Source organism: Numida meleagris, chromosome 1, assembly GCF_002078875.1.
Source record: "Numida meleagris isolate 19003 breed g44 Domestic line chromosome 1, NumMel1.0, whole genome shotgun sequence".
Taxonomy (NCBI): Eukaryota; Metazoa; Chordata; class Aves; order Galliformes; family Numididae; genus Numida; species Numida meleagris.
Window position 1 is genome coordinate 35,961,214 of NC_034409.1, and position 19,664 is coordinate 35,980,877.

General features: G+C 42.3%; 1 protein-coding gene across 1 annotated transcript; it reads right to left on the reverse strand.

Moving 5' to 3' along the window:
• BEST3 (bestrophin 3) lies at window positions 1,892–18,574 on the reverse strand. Its single transcript, XM_021384551.1, has 9 exons — window positions 18,348–18,574; window positions 16,456–16,550; window positions 15,665–15,898; window positions 10,935–11,089; window positions 10,190–10,267; window positions 9,639–9,791; window positions 6,057–6,137; window positions 4,942–5,093; window positions 1,892–2,801 (listed from the first exon to the last, which is right to left on the reverse strand). The coding sequence occupies exons 1-9, from the start codon at window positions 18,497–18,499 to the stop codon at window positions 1,892–1,894; spliced, it is 2,010 nt and encodes a 669-aa protein (XP_021240226.1). The 5' UTR covers window positions 18,500–18,574.

Genomic DNA, 19,664 nt, shown 5'->3' on the forward strand with positions numbered 1-19,664 from the left:
GGCTCCCCTTGGCCTCCACTGGAGGGGCACTATCACTGGGGCAGGGAGTGCAGGCAGAGTGAGTGGGAGAAGCAGCAAAGTCATTGCTTGTGAGATGCATGAAAGTCTGGTGGATAGCATCAGTGCGTGCTCTCGGCAGTGGCCAGGCTGAGAAGAAAATGGTGGAAGATGAGCAGAGCTGGACAATAAGAAGCTGGGAAGGCTTCTGTAGGCTGAGCTGTGCTTTGACAGGTCAGCTGACGTCTGAGCTGGGGGGAAGACCATAGAATCATAGAATCGTTTGAGCTGGAAGGGACCCTTAAAGGTCACCTAGTCTAGCCCCCCTGTTATGAACAGGGACGCCAACAGCTACATCAGGTTGCTCAGAGCGCTGTCCAGCCTTACCTAGAATGTCTTCAAGGATGGGGTATCCACCAAATCTCTGGGAAACCTTCTTCCAGTGCCTCACCACCCTTATTGTAAAAAACATTTTCTTTATATCCAAGCTAGATCTCCCCTCTGTTACTTTTAAACCATTTCCCCTTGTCCTATCGCAACTGACCCTGCTAAAGAGTCTGTCCTTTTCTTCTTACAGCCCCCCTTTAGATACTGCTCTCAGGTCTCCCAGAGCATTCTCTTCTCCAGTCAGAACAGCCCCAGCTCTCTCAGCCTGTCCTTGTAGGGGAGGTGTTTGTTCCATCCTTTGGATCGTTTTTGTGGCCCTCCTCTGGACATGCTCCAACAGGTCCACATCTCTCCAGTACTGAGGACTCCACATCTGGACACAATACTCCAGGTGAGGTCTCAGCAGCACAGAGCAGAGAGGCAAGATCACCTCCCTTGACCTGCTGACCAGGCTGCTCCTACACCTTGGTGAAAGTTGTGTGAAGGAAGATATTGAGGAGGTGTGGTGGGACTGGACTCTAAGTGCAGATCTGTGGGGGTTTTATATTAAAAACAGAATCATCTCCAATTTCTGGCTTAAATCTCCTTTCAGAGGGAAGAACAGTTCCTCAGCTCCAGGTCTGTAAGAACAGAGCCAGATAGTAGGCCAGATTTTTTTCTCCACAGCTGCTGAAAATCCTTCCTATGCCTGTGCTGCCAGCTGCAGCTCCCCATGAGTGGAGGCCTCAGATCAGTTACCCCTGCTGCTCTCCTTCTTGAGAGAGGGCCGTGGCCCCTGGATAAGCTACATACTTGCTCCTAGGAGCAGAGACCGAGACATATCTCCCATGTCTAGTTCATCAGAAGTTTTGCCTCTTCCATTTTTCTTAATGGAGTTAAATATGAAATATATGTTTTTCAATATGTAGTGGCATAGCTTCAGCAGGAGCATAGCAGGCTCTTGCCCTCACAAGCCACAATAAGGAGCCTGATTTGTTCAAGCATTCCTCTAAGTACTGGAAGTTAGTGGGCTGAATGTCTTCACGTTGAGGAGGGAATTGAGCCCAAACCTCCCCTTCCAGCTCCTTGACTAGAAACCAAAAGTGTTGGTCATCTTACAAGGATGTTATGAATTTAAGTCTGAAGGAGCATCCATCAGACTAGATGGCAATGTTCAAGGTGCATCTAAAGTGGAAAAAGCCACCTCTGCTCTTCTTCACCTTAGTGTTTCCTCTAGGCAAACCCACACATTTCACCACCACGTCTGCTGGCTGGTTTGAATCCATTTTTGAGGCTCTCAGTTCTCTCCATAAGTGTTTTCCCCACAGGGTCACAAAATTGAAACCAGTGACCAAGTGGCTTGAAGTATGTCACTGCAATGCCTCGTGTTCAGGTGCCTGAATCCTCTGCTGGATCTTGCTCAGGACTTGTCTGAGCATCGTGTCTGCCTTTCTGGACCTTCCAACAACCATACATGAGAACCACTTTCAAGAAAAGACAGGAAGCTCAGCCAGAACCACAAGCACTGTTAAGGATTTCTTTTACTTTTCTCATTAGAAAATTCTACTATGGCTGTTTCTTTGGTATCCAGGTTATCCAATAGGTGGTGCATTTCAAATGTCTCCGGAGCAGCAGCAGAAGTAAGACTTTTTGCATCGCTTACCACAGTCCTTGGTTGTGGAGATGTTGCAGGATCTGTTACAGGAGGTGCAGAGTCAGCACTGGGCATTGTACTGGGGCTATGGAAGCTCGGTAAACTCCATCGCTGAAGGTTTCTCTCGTGGTCTGTTACGAAACCGGCTATGTTACTACTGTGGGCTTCGTGTTTGGGTTCCCCTATCATGCTCGGCAGCGACTGATGCGTCTCAGTGTCTGGGAGGTATGTGGTCACTTCTGGGGGGAATAAAGAAAGGTCCATAAGAGACACGTCTGCCTCGGTTAGGCTCCTTTGGAGCTTCTCTTCTGGCATGGCTTCGGTGCCCTCTGCCTGCAGAGCTGTTTTGCCCAGCACATCAGGTGCTTTTTCCTTAGCTTCAGAGATGACGACCTCAGGAACTGGCTTGTTTGTCTCAGATGAGGTGTCACTGTCATTGAGCTGTGCCTCGTTCCTCGAGGTTTCACTTATAGGTCCTAGATCTCTGCTATTGTGAAGTCTGCTGCTTCGGTCAGCTCCTTCATGTTTCTTCTTGAAGCTGGAGGTAGAATGTCTCCCTCTAGTGTGCATTTCTTGCAACCGTCTGATGTGTCCCTTCTCATCTGCGGGGAAAAACACTGAATTTTCGCTTGTCTGCCGGTTGTAGCGCCGGTGAGCGGGGGATGAAGGGCCCTCATGGACGCTGAGAAATCTCTTAACTCTTCTCAGCACTGAATGTTGTCTGTGGTGTTTCTCCTCTTCCCAGGGCCACTCTTCCCCATAGAGGAATTCGGTATCAGCCACCCTGACAAATAAAGTAGGTAAGTAGGTGTTACCTGTAGGAAATGTGCAGACTACATGCGCATATATCCTACTATCTTGACAGGAAGACAGAAATGCTAGGAATCAAAAGCCCTAACGTGTCCCTCAGAAGGGCGTGGAAGGGATGAACAAAGTGTGAGGGTGCCAAGAAATAGCACCTTTTCCTTTGGACCAGCTGGGTCACCCAGGAAGCTCTTTGTGTCCAGGTGTCTCTTTTGAGGACGACACTGGGAGGGTGCATCTGGGCACTGGGGTCCATTTCATACTGGGATCAGGAGCCAGGTAGGCCTGTGAAGCTGCTATGCTGGATACTTGGCTCCAGCCCTTTGAGCATCTGCACACAGCTGGCTTGCACTTAGGATGAGGGTAGGGGGAGAAGGAAACCCTGCTCAGTGCTGTATATCTAGAGAGTCCTTCAGGCAAAAATAATCATGGAAAAGCTACTCCTGGAAGCAGAGTATAGTGGTTTCAGGAAAAAAATGTTAGAAGGACTCAGGTGGTCAAACCTCATTTAATTCCAAGGCATGACAGAGTGTCTGAAAGTCTCACCTGTAGCTGGTGCTCTTCCCCTTTCTGGCCTTGTGGTTAATGAGAACAGCTATTGCTTTGTCTGCCATACCATGTGCTACACACTGTTGTCTGGGTGCATCTCAGAAGACAAGTCACATTAGACTGTTCAGCTTCCTAAGGGTAAGGACTGCCAAAGGATGTTGGCCAAACCTGAGGTGAGGAGTGCAGGGAGGCAACACTGATCCAGAAGGACTGAGGAAATCCCACTCCGCATTTATGAAGCTGTTTGCTTCTTATTAAAAATGGTTCTCAGACTTAATAATGTTAATTCTTTTTTTTTTTTTTTACCCCTGGTAATTAGAGTAAAATAAATTATATTCTATGCATTTCTCTTTTCTCTTGAGTAACTTATAGTTTTTTTCCAGAATGAAAGAATTTCTGAAAAGGTTACATGCGATAAAAGGAACCAATACAAAGCACTGTTCCTTGTATTAGAAAGCAAACAGAATTGGAAAAATAGGAGAAACAAAAATGAGAAAGCGTCGATTTGTTTTCCAAGGCCAAATGAATTAAAAAAAAAAAAAGACACATTTTTTTTTATTTGGTAAGGCTGGATTTTTTTTATTTTTTTCTGAAAAATTGAAAACTTTTTGAGATAAATTATAAAGTTACAAAAAAGACTACTGTACTGCTTTTGAAAACATATTCAGATAAAAATGTCAGCTTGCCCTGGTGTTAGCATAGGCAGGATGGTGTTTACACACACTGACTTGTTTTACCCTACAGCATGTCACAAGTGCTTAAACTCAACACGTTCTAAGCTGACGGGCCCATCGCTGCAGTCTAACATAGATCCCAACCACTCTGGGTAGTCCTATAGACTCTCAGTATTTCTTTATAATGAGGGTTATTGTGTATAACTCCTCTTCTTCACCCTTTCACAAGCCCTGACCATTCCAGCTTCCTCACCTAGATTATTAGTCAATGAAAAGCCATATCACATTTAAGATCACTTCCTGTTTAGCTTCACAAAAGTCTGGACTAATTTCAGTCATCGTCTGCTAATTGAACAAACAAAGGAATAGCTGTTTGCTGGTGTATGGAAAAGCTATAGTAAACTGAAAATTATTAAGAAGTCTGTCACTGTCTTCGGGTGCTGTCTTGTACTCTGAGAACATCTGCGAGCACTCCCCCCAGGCATCCTCTAGTTATTAATTAGACAATATGTGCCATGGATGTGCAATCTGTATGAGCACAGGGATTGCTGAAGACACCATCCCATCAACACCAGCCTGCCCATCCCCTCCCAGCAACACCCTCTTCCTGTCTTGATCTTCCCCACTCACAATGTCACAGTATCCCTAAGCCCCACGCCTCTTTATCACATTCCCCCAATGGAAATGGTCTTAACTGTGTTACAAAATGCAGTTCCTGAGGCAGCTGTCCCACATGAGTGCCAGGGGGCAGGACTGGACACCGGGGACCAGTGAAGGTCCTGCAGCAGCTGCTGGTATCAGCACATGGCCCTGCACTGAGCGTCCCTCAGCCGCAGAGGTGGAGGCTGCAGCCATGGCGATCTTGCTGGTGGCAGTAGGAACCATTGTGCCACTCACCCCATTTCAATTGTTGATCCAAGGAATGAAGGAATGCAGTAATCAGCAGCTGCTTTTGTATAGGGCGGCCGGGCGGAAGAATCGTTCCAGTAAATATCTCTCTCCATTCTTGGTAAGTTCATGTGCATCTCATCCACCGCCAGAAGTGAGACCTTAGATTTTTTGCATAAATCATGTCACATTCAATATATCACAGCTTACAAAATAACATGCTTTGTATTCCTCAGCTTAATGGTTTTTTTTGGAGACACTTCAAAATAAGCTGTGTGCTCTGGGCATTGTGAAGAGACTCAGTATTACTAAAATCCAACCTCGATACCTTTCTACACCCATACAAATCTGAATGTTATTGCAACTTGAATCTCATGCTGTGAGATTCTTTGGGACTGAAGTCCTTTCTTCACCAATGGTGTGGTTAAATGGACTTGCGATCCCACATGTGCAATGGGCAGTCTGTAAATTGTGTTAATTGTGTTCCTCAGAATATTCCACAGGTCAAGAAGACTTTTGTTAGATTTCATCCAAATTTAACCCCTTCAGAATCAAACGTGACCATCCTGGTTTAGGTCCTTGCAATAGGTCTCATCAAAAGGGCTCTGCAGCACCCTTGCACCAGCAGCCTGAGGTAGCATTAAGCCAGAGACCACACTTTAGCCTCTTGTGAAGTCACTGCCACAGGCCCCACTCACTGCCTCAGGGCTCTGATCTGGGATCTTCTCTGAGATATTTTAAAAGGAAGACTAATATACAGTTTTGCAGTTGTTGGACATTCAGATTAGCAAAGCTTGTTTTCATCTAAATGAGAGTAGATGGCTTTTGGATTTGGCGGGATTGACCCACATTACTTGTTTTTCCCAGCATAAGGTGAGCTTATAGCTGGAGGTCAGCAGTTCACATGTTAGTCAGAAAAGAAGCGATGCCAAATACCCAAACCAGAATGCATTAGCTTATGAAAATACAATCTGGGGATCATAGCTATAGGCAATCCTTCAGGGAAAGAGTTTGTTTTAATGACACTCGTTGCCCTTAATTTGTACCTCAATGTAAGAAAGGGGATTAAATGTAATGACGATCTATGATACCACAAAGCTGGAAGTAGAAATAACAACAGCAACCTGTAAATTTCTATCGATGCACCAATTAGTTTCAAAATCATCATCATCTTCTCCAAATGGATTAATAAGCTGTTCCGCGACCTGAGAGGGAAATGAGACAGTGAATAGAGGTTAACATGCAGTGTCAGGACTGCTGCCTCAGAGAAAATATGATCTGATTTTTCTCTCTCTCCCCGCCTGTCACTTGCAATCATAACATGAGCTTCAGCGTGATGTTTGTGCCAGCCAAGCGGAGGAACATCTTGCTTTCCCTATGCATGCAGACCCTGGTGCCTCATTGGTGCTGTCAGTCATGATTGTCGGCTCTGGTCTACAGGAACTGAGAAATGTCTGGGCTGCTGTGATTGTCACATGAGATAATCATTACCTTCCCTCACTGCTTCTCAGGCTGACTTATATTAGCGATTTAGCAATGGAAGACTCTTTTATTGCATTATGGTCTACGATACTCCACCTGCCCACTCAGTTAATATTTCTAGGCAACATAGCTGCAGTCTTTTGGAAGAAACAAAGTCCATCCCCCAGGTCCTGGATACCAGCCCCTGTCCGCTGCCTTTTGAGCTGAGGTCACGCTAACTGCACCTCTCTCAAGGTTTGAGGAAAGCAGCCTACCAAAAGCCTTGGCTCCAGTGAAAGTCATTTGTCAGGATAGCCAAAGCCAAGAGACAGCATCTGAGTTTGTTCTTTAATTCAGCCTGGAGGTTTCGGTTTCTGTAAATGAAGTGATTAAAGCTGCAGGAGTAAAGCCCATTTTGTGGAGGACACGACTGCTCAGGGATCTCAGGTGGCTCCATGGTGAGGTGCCTCAGGCTGCTAGGGCTGGGGAAGGAAACCTCTTGGGCTGCCCCTTGCCTCACCTACTCCCCACCTGCTAAGAACTAAATAAGTGGAAAAATAATCAGAGACTGCCCCAGGCCTCATGATCACCAAAAAACATTGTGGGGATGAAATCATAGCTGTTGAGGGAGAAGAAAAATCCGAAATAGGAAAACTGAAAGAAAAAATAGCTGTAGGAAATTCAGATTACTTATTTCTCAGTTCCTTGGTGAACTGATGTTAAATATCCTCCCCTCTTTCACATTTTCCCCATTCCTTTTGTCTTTTTAAGCTAGTGATGCTGTTGCTGATCCTGGAGATGGCCAGGGCCATGCAGAGTGAGTGGTGAGGTCCCAGGTTCCACGTGGTGTCGGGCAAAATGACCGCTATGGGCTGCTATGATCTAAATAACTTATAATAGTAAGGCCATCACTCCCTGGCTATTTATTCGCATGTGCCTCATGTTTAAGGACCGCCCAACTGCGCTGCTATCTAACCACTTGCTGACTCTCTTTGGCTGGTGGTGGAAGATGACGAATGAACTGCTGAGAAGACAAACTATGAGAACCCCACAGGAGGCAGGAGGAGCGAGCAGTGGATGGGGGACACCTCTGCTCACACTCATTTCTGTGCCCTGGGGCATTATGTTTCAGTACAGCTATGTGGCTGCTGGAATCGGAATATGGCAGAATGCAAATGGCACTGGGGCTCTCCAGGGAAGGTACTGGATCAGCTCAGTGTTAACCCAGAAATTACTGCCCAAAAATGCACTGCAAAATCTCTCCTATGAGCTAAAAAAAAACAGTGAACAGGGTTAGGACAGAGGACTTTTCCTGGCCACTAGCTTCTATTGTCTGGAAAGGAATGTAATGCTAGACAGCTAAGCCCTGTATTTGGATGGTCTGTCTACTGCAGCCATGTAATAGGGATTTAGCAGTGTCTCATGTGTTGGGAAACTTTGCCCCTGTATTGCAGGTATAACAAACCAGGCCTGAGGCCAAGGAATGATCTCAGTTTTGCCATCATCTCTGAGGAATTGCCAGGTTCCTGGAAGTCAATAGTGCTGGCCCTGTACACACTCTGGCAGCCAAAGCCCAATGCACTCAGCAGGAAACAGCTTTAACCTTCAGAACAGAAAGACATGGACTCTGGCACTGGAAGTCTGAGGGAACACTGCTGATTTTAAGTGTGGTTTTTAAAAGCTTCTTCTCCTCCACTTCATTTTCTTATGCAGAAGATTTCTCAGTTATAATGATATACTGTATCTGTTGCCTGGAGTTGGCTGGAAGCCTCTAACTGGAAAAGATGGGTGTAGATCGAGAGGAAAGCGTCCCCCCATTGCTCCCTGACACATCGGGCAGGGTGGTCAGTAGGAGAAGCTTCTAGTTTTGTAACCTGCTGAGACAACCTTGAAAGGCAGTGCCTAGAGACAAAGCCTCACATCTATAATTTCAAGGAAAATCAGTGTTGAAACTCACTTTAAAAAGATCGGGATTTAAGGCCTGCAGGTATCTCACTTGCTATTAAACATAAAGCATCATTAAAACATAAAACATCATTTATTAACATAAAACATCAAATGGAAATCAAAGAGGTATTTTATGAAGGGAAGAACTGATCCTACCACTAGCCCATGTGCAAAGTTCTCCCCATCCACGGGCAGTGTGCTCCTCCTGCAGCAGGATCCTCTCCCTTCTCCCTTCTTCAGGCTGGCCCCTATACTGCAGCCTCCTTTCCCCCCCAACAATTTCCTTCCATAAAGGACTAGAGGAGCTTACTTTGCAGGCCTCTGAAGAGGGGCAGCTTTGCAATCCCTCACAAAACCCTTGCAGTCCAACAGTTTGGTATGCTGCATTTTTTTTTACCCTACTGTTTTGAGATGGCTGTGGGAATAGAGCTCTAAAAATGGGGGCATTAAAGGAAAGAGGGCCAATTTTGTGCCATTTATATCCTAACAAATGTTAACTCAATATTTCCAGCCATGAGTAATAATCCCAAGAGGAAACCTTAAAGTACATAGGCCCTAATGTACAAATTTGCTTTTTACTCAAAGATTTTTTTCAGTTAGTCTACCTTGATCCTCACTGCAAAGAAGAGAGCCAGTGTGAGGTGCATGACTTAATTACTCATCTATCAGATAAATAGCACTATGTTAACTAACCAGGCATCAATGGCTGATGGGTAGCGTCCAAGTCCTTCCATAATTATTCTTTTAATGAATGTTTTTATGCACTGAGACTGTAGGCAATATTAACTATCACTGTTTGATAGCCTGAAACCGGAGGCCTTAAATTGGCTGTGTCATATTAGTTAACAGCAGACACTGAATGCAGGCTGTGATCATAAGAAAAATTGTGATTTAGTCCCTTTCAGCCCACGCCAGGTCTGCAAAAGTATTTGCCCACCACACAGCCAAGTGGGAAAATGCCTTTTTTTTTGTCTTTTATCTGTTATTTTATAGTCCACATCCAGGGACCAGATTTTGCTAGAGTAATGCTTCCTTGGGGAGTTATTGCTGCGCTGCTCCTAATGAAATGGTATCTTTCAGGTTCCTGAAAACTCCTTACAGTAAGATCTTCTTGAGTGGAATTAAAAATGTATTGGATAATTTTTCTTTACAATTACAGGACACTTTGGAATGAATTTAGCTTTGGTGTTACTTCATTAAACCTTGGTGACTTTAGTGCATCACAAATCTGACACTGATACCTTCAGCAGCTCATACAGGGATGGTTCCCCTATTGCCTTCCCAGAAAGCCAGCTTACCTTGAGCCATCCTGCATAGAAGAAGAACTGTAACAGCGTGAAGACTGGAACATAAAGATCTAAGTCATGTCCCTGATACCCTTGGTCAGTATCCAAAAACTGGCGGCCTATCAGGCAGGCAAGGAAAAAGGTATAGACTGCAAGAGTAACGACCTGCAAAGAGAAGAACTTAATTGGAAACCTGTAATTGTACAGTCTTATGTATAAGGCATCACATATCCAAAGGCCTCTGACTGCCTTTTGTAATGACATTTACAAAATTGGAATGAAATGTTACAAATAAAGAGGACGCAAGAGTAATTACTGCTGTGGGGTAGACCCAGGAAACAAAAACATCTCAGAGCTTCCTTGCTCTCCCAAATAATGAAAGGATTTCAAAACATCTCCACATTAAACAAGACTTAAATACTTAGCCAGATGCCAATATTCCAGCGGGACTTAACAAGCACCCAATATGTTGGGGATGCTAGTCCAGTCTATGGATGTTTGGCACAGATCTCTACTTTTATGGAAAACATGTTTCAAATTTTGTAAAAGAAAAAACCCAGTACCTGTGTATAGACCAGAGGAATTCCAACCCAGTCATAGCCAAACAAAAGGCTACACCAAGATCTGAACTTATTCATTTCCTGAATGGAAAAAAAAAAAAAAAGAAGAAGAAACATATCCCAACAAACTAAAATGGCGTTAATTCTGAATTATAAACATTTAGTTATAGTCCATTTTTATACATGCAGAAGGACAGGGAGATAAGATGGTGCTGTCTAGACTGATAGAATAATAGTACTCAGCAGCTCATTGTAATGTTTGAACATTCACTTAATTTATGGAGTTGGAATACTTAGTACAATATCTATTTCTTCACAAATGATCTTTTGTTTCTATCTTATATACAATTTAGTGATATATACATTTTATTATGAAAATAACGTTGGGCCACTTAATAAAATAGAGATTGTTTTCCCTGAAATAGACACTAAAATCTTCAAAATGCCAAACAATGATCAGATTTTTTTTTCTACAGTAATGGACCAAGTATGAATTTACAGTGAGGCTTTTACTCACCAGATTGTTGTTTCAAGTAATTCTTTGTTAGTCATATAAATACAATCCCAGTGAACTTCTGCTACGTGTGTTTGAGTGTGCACTGCCACACCAGAAAAGCGGTATAGATTTTCTCTAAGATCATTTAGATGACACTGGAAAGCTGAGTGCACCAAATCAAGTTATGTAAGTGAAAAGCTACTGCATAGCAATTTAACACCAGTTTGCTGTAGGTTTACTTTTTCAACTTACATTCATTAGTGTCTGCATATCCACACTGTCTCGAATTCTACCCTCATTTCGTGCCTTCGATGCCAAATTTCCAAACCAGACAAAGGGAACCCAATATTTCAGATGGGGAGACTTAAGGTCATCAAATATTTTTCTTTCATGTCTTGTCATAAAACCTGTTTATAGAACAACAACAAAAAGGAGTTGATTTGTGTTGACAGTGCAACTTATGTTACATACAATTATATTTATATGATATTTGCATAGGACTATGCAAAAGACCAATTATGATTCCAACTAGTAGCCTCCTTTTTATTTATTTTCTCAGGGTGGATCTTGTTTGAAGCAATTGTTTATGCCCTAACTATTCGAAAAACAATCCCTGTCAATCTATATGTGTGATAATTTGCTATGGCTCAGCTCTCCTTTTTGACTGCTGAAATACTGCAGATACGTTTAACACTAAGCATTGTACAGATTCACTAGATTACTCTCTAGTTTCATATTCTATTTTCAGGAAAATAAGGAACTGGATAACATCAGTCAATAAACGATCACTTTTCGGCAATAATGGCTTTTAGCAGGATGTCATCATCTGTTCTGAGGGCAGTTGGATGACCTTATTCTAATAAATTTTTGGTAAATCTGCAAAATAGTCAGCAAGAAATGGAGCATACAAGTGCATGTATGAAATGGAGCTCAGATGAGAGCATGCCTTCTGCCAGTTAAATGCTTCTCTGCCAGATTTCATATTTTCTTTGGGGCTATGGGGGGGCACGAGGGGAAGGAAACAGAGCCATGCAAAGAAGTGTCACTGCTAGCAGCGCAGTGGGCCAGGCCCCACTCTGGGCCTGCAGATTGAAGCGGTGTTCTGCCTGGCGGTCTGCCCGGCCTGGCACTGGGAGGGCACCATGCTTCCCATGGAGGCAGCCTGGCTTCATGAAGCCCCGCTTCCCTCTGTTGTAAGGAACTACAAGGGCAGCCAGGGCTGCATTTGACAATCCCACTGCCTGAGATTGGCAAGGGAGCTGCTGGATTTTTGGAGCAATGCCTCAACCGCTTGGGCTTTGTGGGTCAAAAAGCTTTGCTCTGCTCTGCTGTCCTCTTTCCATCCACACCTCTAAGAAAAACATCCTTGCAAAGCTCACGAAGGGGATCTTCACATTTTCCTTTGCCTAAATCTCAGATTTTCTGGGATTGGAGCAATCTTTATGTCTGGGGAACTTAAGTTTTACTCAGATGGATACAAGGCTTCTTTGTTGTGTTGTTATTGGCACTGAAACAGCACAAAGTTACTAACAAAGTAGCTGCAAAATAAGGGACACATCCAACTGATTATAAGTTTGAACAATAGTTTGAATACTGTAGATTTGATTTTGTGGAATTGAGAATAGACATTAATTTTTCTAGACTCCAGTTATTAACTAAGAGTTGGCCTGCTCTTAGTAATGTTGCTAATGCTACATGAAGCTGTGAAAAATAAATATATACAAAATCTCACAGTTGTTTTTCTTGTATAAAAATGTGAATAAGGCAAGAACAGATTTGTTAAACAAGGAAACCTTGTTGTTGAGACTGATGCCACTGCAGTTCATTTGGAACTGCACAATACAGGAGGTATGAAGTATAATGTAAGTACTGAGAAGGAGCAGAAGGATAGGACACACTGCTGTTGAGCTAGAAGAAAAGCAGGTCAGCAGTAAGATATGGTACTTCTGCAGAATCCTGGAACTTAAGATCAGAATAAGATATAACTTTTAACGGTCCCTGCACGGTTTGCAGCCAGCTCTCATAATGAGTTGCACAGAAGAAATTGGGCAATCAATTTGTCTTGCTAGTTATGACTGCTCTGACTCCTGAGTGCCACTCTTTTAGACTGTCTTTGATTTTCATCTGGCCAGCTTTCTTATTGCACGACGGAAAAAGATGTTTTTAACTTACTGAAATAGACAGACAGAATACAAAAAAATTGACAGTCTGGAGCATGAAATTCCCTGGAGAGGCTCTGGGAAGTCATTATCGAGGACACAGCCTGAGGGGGACATGAAGAATAGCAAAGCTCCAGGGATCAGTTCAGCTTTCCACTTAAATTGGGTACATTTTTGTTCAGAAAATCAAGACAAAGCAGCATTCTTTTCACAATAACATTCAAATTGCCATTATTTTTAAAGTTAAGGCATTCATGTTTATACTAATTAAACATTGTCTTTGATGGACATTTATAATAGATAGTAGAAAATATTAAATATTTCTTGATTGCTGTTATTGCTGGTGAAAGCTACTGCAGTAAAACCAATACGCAGTACAGATGCACTTGTAACTGCTTGGATAAGGAAACCCTTCATATTCCATGAATTACAGGAGATTATATGAAAGCTCATTTATTAAAATTCAGTGGTTTCTAAATATGTTCATATAATGTTTATTTAAAAGTATTCAAAGAATTAACTGAGAAACTCTCTGAACAAGAATGTTGGTTTTGACAAGCACTGGAAGACAGGGGCAGTTCTAGAAAACTGGAAATATTTGGTAAATACTGTGCCAAGATTTTGAGAATAATGATCTAAGGAATGACAGGGAATTAAATGCTTGGGAAAAAAAGTATTAAAATCTTGACAGGTGATGCAGCCAATAAAGAATGAAAAGACAGTAACTTGAATAGTGTCAGCCAAAGTAATCTTATGGAAAAATTATTAATGAGAACATAACCCTGTCTGGAAAAATGCACTTGTGCTCTCCCTGAACCGCTTCATGGAATGTTCAGGTCTCCCATCAAAATGGTATGGACTGAGGCAAGACTGGTTCAAGGTACCCATGTAAATTACTGTAACAGCTTGTGGTTAGAGGAAGAAGGAACTGATTGGTGATCATCTCCCACATCTCCACAGACAGTGCGAACAAAGGTTAAGCAGATGAAAGTTCTACTTTCTCTATTATGTGACAAAGGATTAGTTAGGTGCTTCATTTCAGTGCTAGGCCTGGGTCTGTGAACTTCAACCAGCAGTAGGTGGTCATGTCCCTGGGCTCACACCTCATGTTTCTCTTTGTCATTCCCTACTGCTTGGTTTGCGCTGCTCTCTGCCCAGCTGTTGACTCATTACTCACATTTTCCAAGATTCCTATTCTCGATCATCCAACTTTGCTCCCTCACCTTGCAGCTAACAGGATTGTAAACTCATGGCTGCAAGGCGTTGATGCTTGTGGCACGTGTGTCACAGTACACAGCATCTCAATGTCATGGATCTACATCAACCTGCTCCCTATAGTTCCATAACAAATGCTAAAGAATGGAAAAGAGTTTAGAAAAGAGCTATGAGGAAGAACTAGATATGAAGGCCATACCTTGCTGGGAGAGACTAAAGAAGACCAAGCTTGTAAGTTTTCTCAAGCCACTATACAGTCTGCTAATAAGCAGCTATTGAGAGAAAATACTGATTTTATCTAATTAAAAATGGAACAACCAAACCCATTTAAAAATCCAGTGACTTAGAAGATGACTGTATGCAAGTTCAGACTTGGAATGAAAGTTCACTTTTCAACAGTGAGTTCACAATTGTGAATGTCAGATCTGTTTATTCTCCATTGTACTCAGCTGAATTTTAAATCAGGGCTGCTCAGATTCCTAGAAGGTATTATAGTTCAGTCAGAAATTGCAATTTGAAAAAGAGGTGGTGAATAAGCTTTTGTGCCATGCGTTGTGGATGAGTCAGACTAGATTATCATAATACTGCTCTCAGATTTAAAACTATGAATTTAAGCAGTTCATCTGCTGAGAAGGGAAATGTGTAGCAGTACTTATACCGTGGTGGTTCTCAGTTTGAGAACAAAATGCAAAATCGGCACAAGTTGTTTCAGTGATGATTGCTCTTTAAGTATCAGATTCTGCCACTCACATTCATATTAAATATTGCAGCCTGTTATATAATGCCGTAGGGACTTAGGGAGGGGATAATTGCAGAGTACTATCTTAATCACTCGATGCTAGTAGTAGCAATATCTACCCTCAAGTGCTCAACACTACATCAACAAAAATTCTGTGGCACAGTATGTATAAGAACCTACGCAATCTGTACTGAAATCCACCAAGATGCCTATACTGTCAATATTTAGTTATGCTGTTTATACTAGAATGTTTTCCAATGTACAGGAAAAGAAAAAAAAAGTCTTGTTTCCCAGTCTACAATTTTTGTCTCTTTCGGAACAGATTGTCTTTAGCAATAGGGAGTCAGAGCTGGATTAGCCTGTTGGAAATGTGGTAATTTTCCAACGTGTGCTAGAAGCAGATTGCTGAGGAGAGTGACAGAAGCTTCCTTGACCTCTCGCAGGCTCAGGTAAACAATTTTATTGTAATGCAAAAAGAATAGAACTTCAAAGTTCTACTGAAATTTCAAAATGGGGTGAAAACACAAATGATTTCTTTTGGTAAGATGAATGCATTCTTCATTCTGCCTGGATTTCTTTTTTTCAACACCCAAAGCTTCTTGCATATATTTGAATTTGTATATATATATACACACTGCATAATTTAACTTGCTACAACTTTGCTTACTAATCTGTGCCAAAGGAATAATTTTAAGAAATGTAAGATTTTCAGTAAAAATATGACTTCTTCTATTTGGAGGAGATCATCAAATCTCTACAGAGAGAAAATGAAGCCTTGTTTAAGACCTACATGAAACAAACCCCTTCCCACCCTGTGCCCCCACTTGTGCGGGAAAGGAAGAAATTTTGGGAGAAGGATGCAGCAGTACCTGCACCCACCACGTGGTCCATGGTGGGAAACCTTTTGTACACAGCCGTGCTCACGGAGCGAAAGATCAGCAGAGAAGTTAAATTCACATAACGCATTAGAGTCCTCCTGATCAAGCGGCCGTATTCATCTCTTCCCTGGACACAGCTAGAGATTAAGAACATCAGTCGGTCTGGCCATGGCAAATTCACAAACTGGTTCCACCAGCGATTCACCACCAGCGTGACATAGAAACCTGCAGGTGAGAAAGAGAAATGTCCAGTGCCTTTCAGGGCTCCAGTTTAGCTTACTTTGATTTAGATGGTAGAGTGTTATTTGCATCACTAAGCTGCTCCATTGACCAAAATAAATGGAGTAAGTCATGTGAAAATCAGTATGCAATCAGAACTTATTATTTAGTAGACACTGCAACTTTATGACCTTTTACAGCTGAGTATCTCATACAGTGTTAACACAGACTTCCAGATTCTCTCTTCTGTAGTAAATGTTGAACATATTTAGTGCTTTGAAAGGTCAGGCACCACGTATCAGTGTTAGTGGGCACTATATATATTTATAGATGCATATGTATGAAAATGCTTTTTCTTGGGATATTAAGAACTTGAGCATAAGTGTTGATGTGACAAAAGCAACTTGGCTTTAAGGAGACCTTCTGGAAGCTGGGGTCTTTATTCTGAGCCTCTAAACTCCCGTATGACCCTCATCTCTGCACTGCTTCCATGCACTGGCATTCACAAGATGCCTGAACAGAGACAGTGTTGGAGAATAATTTCACATGTAACCGGTACTTACCAAGCACAAAAGTTACTGGGATTTGTTCAGCGTATTTGTCACAGTAAATTGATAATTTTTCAAAGAACCGTTTTTGGCTTCCTGTAAGAAAAAATCTGCAGCAAAAATAAAATGTATACATCCTTTTGTAGTATTGTGGCACTACCTACAGAGTGCAATTGCATACAAGAGAGCAAGCTTGGCTTATGTCTCCAGGCAGATTCTTAAAGAACACTTGTAGTATGTAATAACAAAACTGGAGGAGAAGACAATATTATTCTCTTGTCTTTGTAGTTTCCTAATTCGACTAGCACTACTAATTAGAATCAATGCACACTGAGAACTAGCATGCTATCCCATCCAGGCCAATGATGATAGTAAGAGGTAAGTCAGCAAGCATAGCTTGCTCTCCCGTTTTCCAGAGAACTGCTTAAGAAAAATGCTCAGGTCTGTTTGAATTGCAAAAGGTTACCAATCTCTGCTGGCTGTTATTTGAAAATGCCACATTGTTGCAGCAGTTTTTGCTCTTACTCCCACAAAATTTTGCTTATCTACGAAATGAAAAACACAACAGCATCTATCTCATAGTGGGGAAAATATTCACCACATAGTAGGAAATGAGTGGAGCACAGCAGCTTCTTCCCATGGAGAAAGTTATCTACTGAAATACAACGTGAGCCATTATTTTATTTGGATATGTGAGTATTGCAGCTACTCTTTGATTTCACATAAAAGGGACACATTACAAATATTTGGTGGATTTTCTTATGGTTTTGTAGTAAAGTCTAAAATGCATATGAAATGCTTTCCATGCCATATTTACTATGGTTTTTAATTGCTTAACTTTTTTGTGAAACAAGTTAATTTAATAAACCTCAGACTTCAGTGGTGTTTTTTTAATGTATTAATACTGTAATTTTCTTTCTGAATGCACAGGAATTGACCACTGAATGTGTTGCCAAGTTGTTGATTAAACATAGACAAACAGAAGCTAATTTTCTTCGTTATCTGTAAAAAGAAAACACTGTGATGTAATTACAGATCAAGGTAAGAGCTGAACCTTGATTTTGATACTAATGTTAGTGCACTTCATCAATTAAAGGCTCACTGCACTGACTGATGCATTGCTGCTGCTTAATTCACACCTTGGTGGAAGAAGTGTCTCTTCCTCTGGCCTGGCCCTCCCAACGCTGTGCTGCACACAGGCAACTAGCACAGCCATGTTCCGTGCAGTCTTGCAAGATTAGGTCCTTAAGAATAAAGCTTGGCATTCTCTCCTAGCTTTAAGGAAAACCTCACAATTCCTGAGAAAAAATATATATAACCTCTGCCTCAAATTATTCCTTTCAGGGTCATCAGTGAAATTACCTCTGAGTGGCTGTAGAACTACAGCAAGCAGAATGAAAGGCCTATTCTCATCACTCAGAGCAGAGAGGCATGCTTGTTGTCGGAACAGTAAAGGCCAGATAGACACCACGGGCTAGCTATGGGCATTTGTTTGTTGTAACTAATTCAGAGTAACTTATTTAGCTTAACTTCATCAGAAGGACTGTTCAGCACAGGCAGAGGACTGAGCTCAGTCAAATCATAGACTCATAGAATCACCAAGGCCGGGAAAGGCCTCCAAGATCATCCAGTCCAACCATCCACCTATCACCAGTATTTCCCAGCTAAACCATGTCCCTCACTACAACATCAAAATGTTTCAAATAAGATAGACCATATTTTATTAACACTCCACATTCTTTCTCCGGAACTTTAAAGTAAATGTGGAAGTGAGAGGAAATTAGAAATGTCCAAGGAAAAGACAACTTTGTAGTACCCCCCACCCCAAACTCACTTATCAGCCTAACGCTATGAAGTGTGAAACTTCAGTATAACATTTAATGAGATGTGAATTGGAAAGAGTGTACCTGTATAATACACTTATCGCTGTGTAAAGGGTAGCAAAAACAATAAATTCTCTGTACAGCAATTTGTAGATGCTGCCTTTCCACTTTAGGAGTAATCTGTGAAATCCAAAGAAAGTGGCATTTGCTACTTTGCTGGAATAAGTGACTGTCATCGTCTTGGCAGGCTGTGCCTAGAAACAGTAGAAGAGAAGCAGGAAACCAACAACATTTTAGACAGCGTATCCTAACCTGAATGCAGCCATGTATAGATAGATATACAGATACACACGCACATACACACATATAATGCTAGATGTATACGGATATACGTGATGTTTCTAGATATAAAAAGAGAGAGAAGTGTGGAGCTGTTGTGGTTACGTGCCCTGCTGAGACCTGCAGGTTGATGGATGCAGCGCTGCACTTGGGGCTGGCCCCGGCCACCAGCCCAAGGCATGGCCAGTGCCAAACCCTGGGTGGCAGCAGCAGTGCCAGAAGGGATGCATCACACCTCCAAAGCCTTTGTGTACTCCCAGTTTGCTCCAGTCTGGTGCAAGCAAAGAAAAGAAAGCAAATTTGCTCGAAAATTTTCCAGCACTCTGGCAACAGAAGCAAAGCTAAATTTCACAAATGCCCCTTCCTCCCCAGCCAGTATTTTTAGCTGGCTTTGGTAATTATGGTCATCGAGAAGCAAAGGAGATCTGGAGGCAGCCTCTTTCATTAACAGTGACGACAGCAGCGGAGGGTGGATGAGGAGCCCTGTTATTTTGCTCCTTGGCAGCCAGGCACACTCACCACTCTGCTTCGGCATTGCACGGCCATGCAAAGAGCTGCATGCTTGTGCAAAGAGCAACTGCCACAGGTGGGCAGCATGCGTGCAGAGTTGCACGGCCATGCAAAGAGCCACGGGGTTGCTCAGGTCCACAGCGTGCAATGCAGGCTAATTAAAGCAGTGCTAAAAACATACAGGTAAATATTATACTCTGGTGTTCGTTCTTGCTTACTGAGCGTAGTGATGCTACAGAAGCTTTTATGTGCTTACAGAAAACTCTAAATATGGATGACAGCAGTTTTGTACAGCATTTAAGAAAGGGAGAAAACAAGACAAGTGCAAAGCCTGAAGGTAGTCATTGTGTAGACACTCGCCTAAATTGGTTCTTGTCTGTATTTTCTTGGTGCCAGTGTAGGTCATTAACTCTCAGAACAAAAAGGTTAATTGATGGCTTGATAGTATTTAATACAGCTTGGCTACATCTCCTACGCAGAGCATAAAAACCGGCCATTAAAATTCAGCTGTAAAAGTGCCACTTTTTCTTTTACTTATCGGGGAATCAGCAG